Source organism: Phalangium opilio, unplaced genomic scaffold, assembly GCF_054372755.1.
Source record: "Phalangium opilio isolate 3A_F unplaced genomic scaffold, DU_Popi_V2 ptg000039l_2, whole genome shotgun sequence".
NCBI lineage: Eukaryota > Metazoa > Arthropoda > Arachnida > Opiliones > Phalangiidae > Phalangium > Phalangium opilio.
In genome coordinates this window covers 692,816-705,623 of record NW_028324163.1, presented here as the reverse complement: position 1 = coordinate 705,623, position 12,808 = coordinate 692,816, and the positions used below count along the sequence as shown (strand labels likewise).

The following is a 12,808-nucleotide window of genomic DNA, read 5'->3' as shown; positions in this document are numbered from 1 at the left end:
CTCACTAGGATCTGCTGAATGGTGTAAAGTAACTTAGTCTATAATAGTGTACACCTAAAAAAAAAGCTAAAGATCAAGGGCAAAAACAATATAGTACCAGGGTTCGGGAAACTGCTCTGTATGACATCTTTGAGATTATTACTCTAATTGAGCCATTGTGAGGTTACTTTTTAGCCCATCACACACAAGAGCGATACATTTAGTATATTGAAAACACACTCTGTTACCAGAGTTTTCAACATGGAACTGGGGGTTTCGTGAACCAGAAAATAGCCAATTAGCAATTTCCAATGTGCATGTATAGCAACAGCCATAAAAACTAGGGCTTATTTTGTGATCACGTCAGAATCTTGAGCGCAATGGCCTAACCCCAAGTTAACATAGCCGGAAAACTCTTTTCTTGTCCATTCCGTATGTTTTTTAATAGACATTTCTTCCAAGGAGAGCGCTATTAATATTGGATGTTTTGATTTTTCCTCCTCATATTTGATAAACCCGAAGCTTTCGGCAGTGAACCCGGGTTGGCCATAATTTTTTTGGTCCATTCACGTAAGGTGTTTGGATGGGGCAAACAGAACGTTTTCCTTAAAATTTAGGCGAATAGAAGTGGACAGTCATGGCAAAGCTTCTAATTTCTTGAGTGTATTTTCTTAAGTTTTTTGCGAAGTGATAGATTCTTTTTTCTCTTTTTGTAGTGCATATTCGAGGGCATTGAGTGCATGGATGTTTGACTGGATTTCTATTAAGTAATATTTAATTTTAAGTGAATTTAATGTTATTATTTAACCACAAGTTTAATATAGTTGAGATTTCTAACATCTGTTTTTACTATTTGATGACCCGATGAAGATTGAACACTACTGCGGTTCCTGAAATATGTCTTCAAAAACCCATAAAAGAGACTTACTAAATGAACTAAAAAACTAATAGAGTAATTATTCGAAGCTCAGCCACCTACATGATCGTCATTGTCTCTTATTCTTGGCATCTCCTGATTTTCACTATCTTCTTGTGCATACATTGCATCATCGATATTCTCAATTATATCTATGCTTATATGAGAAGCTTCATTTATCGCGACCTCATTTGAAGTGTTCTCCGCAATTCCTTCACGCTTTTCATTTCAAATAACATTAACAAAACTGACATTAAATATTGTGAAAATATTTACTTCTGGGTGATTGCTAGCTTGACTAATGACTACTTCATTGCTATAGAAACAGATATCATGGATTGATGTATTTGGTGGTGGGAGATGTTGGGTCACGACTGAACTAGGCATTGCATGGCTCTGTGCTAAACCTCTCTTGCCATGTTTGCTATAGGTGCGCTATTAGATCACGTATAATGTATTGGAATTCCGAATTACACTTTATACACTCATTATGTATACTTTTGAACCAGATTCATTAAATCTTAAGTAAAACAATAAAGGTATTGCGTCTTCCTTTAGAAATTTCCGTTTGTTACTGTCTACACGTACGCGAAAGTCACTTTCCCGAAAGTGATCACCGCAAACGAAATTATTACTACCGGGGCTAAGTCTGACCGTTTGATGGCAGCAAGCCATTTACGGCATAGCAATTCGTTTGAAAGTGGGAATCTTAATAACAGTAAAACAGCGAGTATTAATTATGAAATAAAACACACAAAAATGTTTTATTTGATGTTGAAATGCTTCTACATTCAGAAACCAAGCAAATTTTAACCATTTTTAAATTTATAAACTAACTTTCACATATGTGCCAAAATTCAGGTTTTTATTTAATTGAAATGTACAAAATAAATCATAAATCTTTAAAAAAAACCTAAATATTTCAAAGTAAATCCAGTAAATCATCTATTTTTACGATGCGGAAAGCGTTAAAAGTTTGAAAATGCTGAAAACGCAACTTAAATTTCCCGCTTTTTTGAAATATTTCGATTTTTAGTTTCTCCGTCCGCCGCTAGGTGGCCAACGTCTTGTTTTTCCCCATAGCATATAAAATAAGTAAATAGCGTAAAGTCGGCATCCAAAAAGCGCGTGTTTCTCTTCCGATAAGTGTGTCTAGGTTATTAATAGTATTCTAATGTCTATGGTTAGGGCGCGTTAGCTACTTTCTCTCGGCAAGTTTTGTGTATGTTAATCGACGATTATGAAGGAAATAATAATTTGGATCACTAAACAAGTCAAATTTAACTCAAATAAGGTAAATATTGTTGTTTATTTATATGAATTGAGGAAGGAGCTGAGCTCTTAAACAAAGGCTTAATGTTTTCTGGTCTGTTAGTAATTGGTTATTGTACATACATTCTAGCAATTCTTTCTGATTCTAATAGTGTCTAGCCAATACTTTCAAGATTTTTAAAATTCAATAAATAGCCAAAAAGTTAATTAGATATATAGGTATAAAATTACAAAATCTCTCCGAGGTCTAAGTTTTTTTTTCGTATGCAAAAAAGTTGTCTAGGTGTGTTTTAAATAATTCAAACGAGATCGTGTTATATAAAAAACCCTTTAGCGAAGGTTAAAAAGAAGTTACTTTGATAAATGCCTAAGGGGACAAATATTATTCGTATGCAAAAGCTTGTTTAGGCGTGTTTCGAATAATTTGAATAATTCTCACGAGATCGCTTTATATAAGAAAAACAATTTATTAGTGAAGGTTAAAACTAATTACTTTGGGAGGGACGGAAATTGTTTTTTTGACATGATTTAAATCTAAATAAATGTATATTAATATTAAACTATAGAGGTATTTTTTATATAGATAGATATCCTAATGTCTTCTATAATCTTTAGTACCAACTCCACAATAAAAAAATGTTTTTTAGGTCAAATTAAAAATAGCGTATCAGACATAATTATATTTTTTAAACTCTTAATAAAAAAAACCATGTCTAAGCCTGTATTCTAAAAAAAAATGGCCCTGAGATTTTGGGTATAAAAGCTTGAGCATTGGTATTGGATTCTCACAGTCGATCCAGCCATGAACAAGTACCAAGAGTCTCAATCTATGTTTGAATCTCCACCGTCTTCTCCTAATAATCGACAAGGATCCAGCAACGGTCAACGAACGCTGAGTCAATTTGTAAAACCCGACCCCGTTGAGATCCTCCTCGATTCTGACGACGAGGAGTTTGTCCAGGACGTGTTGCAGAAACACGTTGTCGGCGTCAACGGGGTTGAGGGGTCCTATCGCTTGAGAAGCGACGGGCAATATTTCGAAACTAAAATCCCCCCGCGAAAGGGGGATTTCTACATAGACATCAGTATCTATAAATTTAAAGATATAAAAGACGCCCAGGCGGACAAACTGTGGGAGTGTAGACATAAGCGGCTAAAAAGAGTCGTTGACGCTAAAAACAAAGACGCCATCAAACTTCTTAACGCTTTCCATCGCTTGGTGGACGACGTGAAGAACGACGCAGAAGCCGCTCAGCAGCCGCCTAGCAAAGTACGTATCTTCTTAACAATAAATTTACAAACCAAAATTTTGTTCCAATTTTTTATTATTTCTGATAGAGATTCAAAAAATGAGTTCGAGCAGCGGCAGCAGCGGGAGTGACTCGGAGGGTAGCGACAGAGATGAACACGCACAGGTAAACCGGTACTACACAATTGAGCGGCAGATTGACAAAACAAGTCGCAAGTGGCATTGTAAACAAATCGATTTGCGTATAGCTTTCAAAAATCTGGAAGACATTCCAACGCGAGATTTTTTTCGAATTTTTCGAAAAATTCTCGACGAAGTTATACGTAAATTAGTAACCGAGAATCCCGGGTATAATCGGGTTCGATTTGTTTTAAGCTCCCCCGGATTGACGACCCCTGTTAATATTAAATTTATAAAAATTGACAAATTCACCAGTAAGCGAATTATGCGAACCATCTATAGAGTAACGCAATCTAGTCGGGACTTTGTCTTTAATGGGGAAGATTTTCAGTTTGACATTATTTTTTTAAACCTCGACGCGAATATAGGAGTTTATTATAAGTCCATAAAAAATAGAACTTTGGTTAATTTGGATTATTTCGTTAAACAAAATAACCAATTTATTTTTATGGAGAATAATGATAACCTTTGTTTTGCTCGGAGTTTAGTTTTGGGTAAAGAGCTGGCCGATCGCAATTTTTATCGTCAAAAAAAGCAAGGTCAGCCATTTAACCGGAACAATTTTGACAAACTGAGACGCAATAGCACTCTTCAAGGTAATATTGCAAAAATCTTGCACAGGAAAGCCGGAGTCCCCGAAGGTTTTGTTACTCTAGAAGATATTCAAAAATTTCAAAATTATTTAGTTCCCCATTATCGAATCGTAATCGTTGATGCTGCGAATAATTTTACCATATTTTTCAAAGGCCCCCAAGCTCCTAAATTTATCTATTTATTAAAAATTGGCGACCATATCCACCCCGCGAAAACTTGGCACGGCATGATGGGGGGTTGTACCTCTTGCGATTTATGCTTGAAATCGTTTTACAAACGTGAATTGTTAAAAGAGCATAAATGCCCCGAGGATACAAAACCCTATATATGTTTTCGGTGTCAAGGAGAAGCTTTTCATTTAACCAACGAGGACGTTTTAAAACGTTGCGACGAATGCCACCGCTACTTTTTCCCGGGCCCCTGCTACGAAACTCATTTACTTAATGGCACCTGCGCGAGCCAAAAACGATGTTTAGAATGTGGGCGACTGATGGGTGACGATCACGACTGCAATCCCAAATGCTCTCAGTGTAAAATAGTCCATCCGCCAGGTGAACATTTTGTTATGCCTTTGGAAACCAAAATGAAAGCCTCGCGGTTTATTTATTACGACATTGAGACTATTCTTAGAAATAATATCCACGTCCCCATTTTACTAGTTTGCGACGTAGAGACTGAAGCTGGCTTTGAAACTAAAATTTTTTACGGCGCCAATTGCGTCGAGCAATTTTTAAATTATTTATTTAGCGTAGAGCAGGTAGTTTTGACTGGACAGAAACGTAAGACGTACCAACCGCGCTTTACTAACACTCAAGTCGTAGCTCATTACGCGAAAGCTTTTGATAACTTCTTAATTCTTAACGCTTTAGTCCATAGACACGTCACCCCTGCCGTTATTTTTGACGGTAGTAAAATTTTAATGATTCATCTCGAGGGTCCGCAAATTAGATTCCTCGATAGCTTTAATTACATTAGTCAACCTCTGCGTAATTTCACCAGCATGTTTAGCCTCGGCGATGTGGCGAAAGGATTCTTTCCATTTGATTTTCATACCGAAGAAAATCTTAATTACATTGGTGTCATCCCTGAAGCTTCGTACTTTAACGTAGCTCAAATGAAGGCCAATGATTATCGAGATTTTCAAGCTTGGTACGCGTCAATGGAAGGATCTATTTACAACATCAAAGAGGAGCTTATTAAATATTGCATTCAAGACGTCAAAGTCCTAAGACAAGGCGTCGAAGCTTTTAGAAAAATTTACGTAGATCTAACAAAATTAGACCCTTTTTGCTTAAAAAATATTACTTTGGCGGGTGCTTTAACCACTATTTATCTTAACAATTACTATAAACCTTACAGCATGGGTATTGTTCCTTCTAACGGCTATAACGCAAAATTTAATCACAGTCAGATTAGCTTAAAATATCTCGCTTGGGTGGAGAAAACGGAAGATATAAAATTGCGAACGGCTTTAAGCTATGGGGGTGAATATCGGGTGGGGCGCTATTTAGTCGACGGCTATAGCGAAACTCCGCCCAAAATCTACGATTTCCACGGTTGCTACTTTCACGGTTGTCCATGTCAAAAACTTAATGCCTACAATACCCAACTCAAAGCCAGCAACAGATTTCTGTACGAACGGACTCTAGATAGAGAGCTGTTTATTAAAGAGAAGATGGTCGGGTATGAATATACCTCGATTTTTGAGTGTCAATTTGCTAAGCTTTTAAAAGAAAACGCCGAAGCAAAGGCTTTCTGCAAAAGTTTAACTTTTCGACCTCAAATATCAGCCCGTAGCGCTCTCTATGGGGGACGAACGGAAAATTTTGTTCTTAACTGCCACGTGCAAGGTGAGGAGAAAATTTTCTACAAGGACATTATTTCTTTGTACCCGAAAGTTTGTCGCGATTGTCCGTACCCTAGCGGCCACCCCATAATCTATAACAGAGATTTTGACAAATCGCCAGGGTGGTATTTTGGCGTTATGAGTTGTCGTCTGTTGGCCCCTCAAGATCTCCACATCCCCTTAATTCCCTTTCGCAGCGGTGGTAAATTAGCCTACGCCCTCTGTCGCACGTGCCTAGAATTGCGAGCGGAAATCTGCGATCACACTGTTAATGAACGGGCTTTCGAATCAGTCTGGCCAACGGTCGAAGTCTATGCCGCTATGGAACATGGTTATAAACTCCTCGATATATTCGAGGTGTACCATTATCCAAAAACGGAATATTTCTTTGCCCAGTACATGACTGATTTTATCGCCTTGAAAGTGAAGAATTCCGGATTTCCCGCTCACGCGCAAACGCCTCTGCAAAAAGAGGCGTATATCGCCGATATGAACAAGAATGAAAAGCTTTCTCTGACCATGGCGGATATTCAATCAAATCCTTCCCTGCGTAATATCGCTAAAATTAATTTAAATTCTCTTTGGGGTCGCATGGCTCTGAATACGGGAAAGATTCGCAGCATCTTTATCAACAATTATTACGAACTGATACGATACGCGAGCGATTACACTCTGGAATTAGTCGACTTACGGCCAGTTACGGAGTCGATCGCTCTCTTATCGTACAAAGCCAAAAGCGATTACATTCTAGACTACAAACTGGGGTCGGCCATTGTGGGGAGCTTTGTTTCTTGCTACGGGCGACTCGAATTGAACAAGATGCTGCTTCAATTAGACCGCGCAGCTTTGTATTGTGACACCGACTCGATAATCTACCGCCATCTACCGGGAAAGTTTGACATTCCAACTGGCAATCATATTGGTTGCTGGGCGGACGAACTCGGCGGTGATTATATAACTTCCTTTTGTAGTACCGGTGCCAAAAGTTACTCGTTTCGCACTAGCAAAGGAAAAGAAGTCAAGAAAATTAAAGGGTTGACGTTAAATCGAGAAAATCTTGAAAAACTTGACTTTGAAACCTTTGAAAGTGTAGCGATGAATCCGGAAAAGGAAGTTACAGTCAATGTCCCTTTTAATTTTAAACGGGATAAATACAAGCTGCAGCTAGAGGCCGTTAAAATCACCAAAAGATTTCGCCAAACCTCGAATAAGAGATTGTTGAACGCCGATTTGACAACCAGTCGACCCTACGGTTTCAAAGAGGCAACACCCGCTTCAGCATCTCTTTCGCATGAATTACGAGGCTAGGCGAAGACATACTTTTGAGGGCTTGTGGGAATCTTGCGTTCCTATCGAAGCCCTGGCCAAAGACGGTTTCTATCTTGCAGATGTAGAAACACAGACGACGCGCTGCGCCTTTTGCGGCATCGCCTTGTACCAGTGGCGTTGCACGGACCATCCATCGAGGGAACATCGGAAACACAGCCCATCGTGTCCGATGGTTTCCAAAAAACCGTGCAACAATAAACCACTGCGTCAGGGGGTTCCGGACTTCCCGACCAGCGAGGGCGAGGATGTTTGCGAGCCTCTAATCCAAACATGCCCAGCCACCAACAACGAGCGGTCGGGAAACGAAAAAGTGCGCGTGCGCATAAATCCGTCGTGTTTTCTTCTGTAGTGCGTGTGTACCAACTACCCTCCGAGTCACGCGTCAACTTTAACCTCCTCAACGCCCAACGCTTCCGCCAGCGTTGTCTGGAATTAGAAGAGAAACTTTTTAAAAAAACAATTACTAAATAGGGGAATTTTTTGGGTAAAAGGGTTTCGTTTATTTTGTTTAAATATTTTCTAATTTGTGTTTATTAAGGGTCTTTGGGTTTTGGGTTAATTGTATTTTTGATTATGTATATTATATATATAAACTGTTAATTAAAATAAAAATGTTTATTAATCAAGATGAATCCAACCGAGTCAGTCTCGCATTCTTTAAAGTTCCAAACACCCGCCCAGTTTCTAATCGTGGGGCCAACGCAAGCGGGGAAGAGTTTTCTTTTAAGTAACTTATTGCAAAATCATCAGCTTATGTTTGACCCACCGCATAAAAAGGTTATTTATTGCTACGCCGCCTGGCAGCCAAACTACGAAAAATTGAAACAATTGATTCCGGGAATTCAATTTATTCAAGGCTTGCCAACGGCGGATCCGGACTTTTGGGAAATGAATCGCGACTCCTACTTGATACTAGACGACTTAGCTAGCCAATTATTTAAACAAACTCATATTGCCGATTTAGTGTGCGTGACATCGCATCATTTAGGGTATACGGTTATTATTATTACTCAACAACTGTTTCCCAAGGGTAGCCAATCGCGGATAATTTCTCAAAACTCTTCCTATTTTATAATAATGAAAAATCCTCGAGATGTCGCCTCTATTAGATATTTGGCGCAACAAATAAGTCCAGATAACCCGAAGCGTATTACGGAGGCGTACAGACTAGCCACTAGAGAACCCTATAGCTATTTGTTAATTGATTTAAAACAAGAAACTCCGGAAAATTTACGATTAAGGTCGCGAGTTCTACCTCACGAATCACCTATGTATGTCTATGTCGATTAAATTTAATTGTCATTTGAATAATGGCCCCACGCGTTAAACGTCGATCAGCAAAACGCTCCCGACTCGTCGTAGCGCGTCCCTCGACCAAGTTTGCCAAATTTGTCCCTTATTTACAGAGTTTGCGTCAAACTAGCTGTAAACAACGGCGAACCCTCTTAAACAATAGTAGCGCGCCTCAATTAAAGAGCATTCAGACAATTTGTAAGAATTTAAAGGGCGGAGGTATTTATTTGAGTAAAGACCGTAAGAAAAAGCTAGCAAAGTACAAGAAAATTATTAGACAACTCGGATCAAGTACCTTGTCGCAGAAAAGCAAAAAAAAGCTGTTGTTGCAGCAATCAGGTGGTTTTCTTACGACGTTGCTTGCCGCAATCTTGCCTTCAATTGTCCAAGCTATAGCTGCTAAACTATGAAACAAATGGTTCTTGTACCGGCGTCTGCCGTAACTTCAACAGCTGCCCAAGAGCACTCTGCTTTGGACCGAGAGATTGAGGATATTTTAAAATCGCCATTGAATGCCTACGATAAATTATATAAATATTTAGACGCTTTTAAGAAATATTTAAGTATCGAGAAACAAATTCCCTTACCTAAATTTGAGGTCGTAACACAAGCAATGTCCAATGTCCCCACGCCGCCATTACCGGTCACCCCTAAAATGCCCCCGCGAAAAAAACAATTGTCATGGCCGAGCTATGCCACGTCATCACCGACAACAAGCGCTTCGGGCAGTTCTTTTACTACGCCTAAACGAACCGAGCCTCGGCAAAAGGTTTTAAAAAGCGAAACGGCTGCGGGGACACCAACACGAGAAGATTTTTACCAGCAATATGGGCCGACCTATGTTGGAGATATGGTGAAACGGCAAGCCGAAGTTCTTGCAAATCATTTGCAAAACACATTTTTCACGCCAAAAAGAGAGCTAGAAGAAGGAGCTGTCGGTTATGCAAATCGTGACGACGATTTACAAGAGGAAATTGTCGATGAACAAGAGAATTTAGCGGAGGAAAACGGGGACAATTTAACGGACTTGGAAAACCTGTTTGAGACGGCCTCCGCTAAACAGAAGAACAAGAAAAAAAAGAAAAAACCTCGGAAAAAGAAAGACGAACTTCAAAACTTAGGACCGCTGGTTCCATCTAACGAGAGGAGAAAGAGGCATAATAAAAGGCGCGATATTGATTAATAAAAAAAATGTAATATTTAGACAAATAAAAAATTGTTTTATTGCGAACAATATCTGTGTACATGTTTTTTTAAATGTAAAGATAAATATAATAAGGAGACATAGTCGTTAAGTTTAAGATTCTGGTCATAGATGGCGTCTAATATCGTCTTTCTAGCCACGCCCTGACAGCGGAGTGCTAGGTACAGACAACAATGGATACCGCACAGTTGAAAAAATGGATGTTGAATTTGTTGTTTATTGTAAACAACTCGTTTCCCGTATCGTTTTAAATTAACTTTATAGTATCGCGGCGAATTTCCGTAAGTGCAAAACATTTCCACCGTGTCATTGTTAGAAAAGCACGCTATCCAATGTTCTCCAGCCTCTCCAGCTGCTTCATTATTAAATATAAAGCAAAATTTGGACCTTTTTGGCCGTTCTGGGAGTCTGTCTACTGGGAAGCACCCTAAATAATAGGGTCGCGTTCTTTTGTCGCAAGTTAAAAGAGCGTTTATTTGCGAAGTGTTCATAATTTAGTCTCAGGTAACGAGACTTTTTGTAATTCGGCGCCGTAGAAAACACCCAGAATTTGCTCCCCCTTTAAATCCGCTACGCGATAGACGGGTGGTGACCTAGGTATGACGTCAACAACGCGAAATATTTCGTCAGTAAACGTGCCTCCCGAGCTGGTTTTTCTAAATACCCGACTAGCTATAGAGAGACGCACGTAGTCGCCAACTTTAAGCCTCGGTGCGTATCGAGTAATGCCGTTTGATTTCCCGTACAGTTTATTCCAAATGATTGATTCGTTATCTATATTAACACGAACCGGTGCAATTCCAGTAGTTGAATGAACCCGTTCATTATAGGCTTGAGTAATTAAAGGTAAATATTTAACGTAATTTTTATTCCCCGTGGCCGTAATAACCCGGGCAATTTGTTCCTTAATTGTTCTAATAAAGCGTTCCGCGAGACTGGCTTTATGCTGACTCCGGGCAAAATGTATTTGCACATTGTGCCGTTTCAAGAAGGAATCAAAGTTGCGCGAACTAAATTCTCCACCGTAGTCCGTGTATATTTTTAAAGGGATCCTCTCTCGAAATATTTTTTTAAAAGCCTCGATAACCTCGCCAGATGTTTTGTTTCTAAGAGGTACTGTCCATCCGTAGCGGCTTAAGACGTCAATGACGCACAAAACATAGCGAACATTTTTATTAAAACGTTTTAATTTCGGTAGATCCAACAAATCAGCTTGAAAAACATCGTCCATGCTCGAAGCGTACACCTGGTTAGTTTTGAATCGGAAACGTCGAAATCGATGTTTCGTGTAGGCAGGTTGTTTCTCGAGAAAGGCGATTAATTTTGCTTTTGGCACGTGCGGTAAGGCCTTTTGTAATCTGGCTAGCGATCCATAGGCGGCCGGATTAGCCATGTCGTAATAAATTTTTCTAATTTTAGCGTCCATGTCTTAACAAGTATAAATAACGACTAAATGGTTTTACCAATAAACAACTTTATTTAATACACGCAAAGGTATTTTATAAAAACAATATCAGTTAAACAAATACGATATATCAGTACATTTATCTTAATAGCCATAAATCAAGGCATTCTTTAAATCGGCAAAACTGTTGACAAAATAAGCGTAAATATCCTCTTGATCCTCGATCCATCCGTGTTCGGTCTCAAATTGATGCAAAATTTTCTCACGATCCAGTTGAGGCAACGCTTCGTGCAAATTACGCTCGACTCGATCGCTGAAATTTGTGTCAAATTCCGAGCAGCTTTGAGAGTGGCATATTTGTTTTCGACACTCGACGTTGGAGCAAGTGGAAGTGACGTCAAACAAAGTGGTAGTGAGCTCGTTTAAAATTAATTCGCGCATGCGACAGACAGCTATCCCTTTAGCCTTGAGATCCTCGTCAATCAACGGCTTTAAGTCGATCAATGTCTGCCATCCTGTTTTGTTCAGGCTGAATCCTTCGCTGGTGCTAAAGTTGAGGAAATAACGACTGCCGCTGCCTCGTTCATAGTATCGAAGATCGATTAGACGTTCATCTTTCGAGTTGACGAAGCATTCCAGCTTGATGCGCTCTTTGACGGGCAACCAAATATGATAGCGAGGTATTTTTCCGTCAAAAAAGGACGTGAGTTCATTTTGAAACCGAAACAAAGCGTACCAGGCGTTAGGTTTTAATATAGTTTTTGTACGCGTATCCGATCTTTGAATTAATATTTTAGGTTCAATTGATTCAATGACGCAAATGTCGAGCTTTGGCGTGACGGTGTGTACTTGGTGCATCTTGGCTCGCGACTGATATTGTATTTATAAAGTTTTAGTCTTTTATACGTTGGGGTGATTATAAATAATTTCTCTGTTTTTAGATATTATTAACTGATTGTTTGGAAATTCGGCCATGACAATACACGTGACGTTTTCGGTTAGCGGAGAACTAAATCTTAACGATAATCGCAAGTTACCAGTCTGGGGCATGGAATTTAAACCTAACGAAGCGAGATGTTCTCTACTCAAATCAAAAACAACGACAAAAAAGCCCTTCTTATATAAATCGTAAGAAATTATATTTCCTCGGTCAAGACCTAATATCTCGAGACCCTCGAATAAAGAATTGTAACATCTAACGTACTGGTCGTCGTCAAAATTAGGCGTAAACGGGATATCGGGATAATTTTGAGAATTTAAAGAGAATTGCATGAAATCGAGTTTGAAATGTTGGAGATCCAGGGGGTTAGAAGTTGCTTCCCCTACAAATTTTTTATTAGTAACGAAAGCCACGACAGTTCGCGAGGGTAATTGCCCCGTAAACAAGCTGTCCCTAATAAAATCTTGCGTTCCGGTGGTTATTAAGAAATTTTTCATAACAATAGAGTTTACTTCGTAGCGAGCGTTTATTCCCGAGTTTAACATCTGAGCGTGAGCTAGTTGCAGTTCGGGATTAACCTCAATTTCGCGCGTAAACAAAG

At 39.2% G+C, this 12,808-nt stretch overlaps 1 protein-coding gene across 1 annotated transcript; it reads left to right on the top strand.

Moving 5' to 3' along the window:
• Positions 1-2,366: 2,366 nt before the first annotated feature.
• Positions 2,367-7,562, top strand: LOC149680177 (uncharacterized). Its single transcript, XM_089834554.1, has 3 exons — positions 2,367-3,437; positions 3,506-3,582; positions 7,425-7,562. Exons 1-2 carry the CDS (start codon positions 2,970-2,972, stop codon positions 3,518-3,520), a joined length of 483 nt encoding a protein of 160 aa, XP_089690680.1. The 5' UTR covers positions 2,367-2,969; the 3' UTR covers positions 3,521-3,582; positions 7,425-7,562.
• The last annotated feature ends 5,246 nt before the right edge of the window (positions 7,563-12,808 follow it).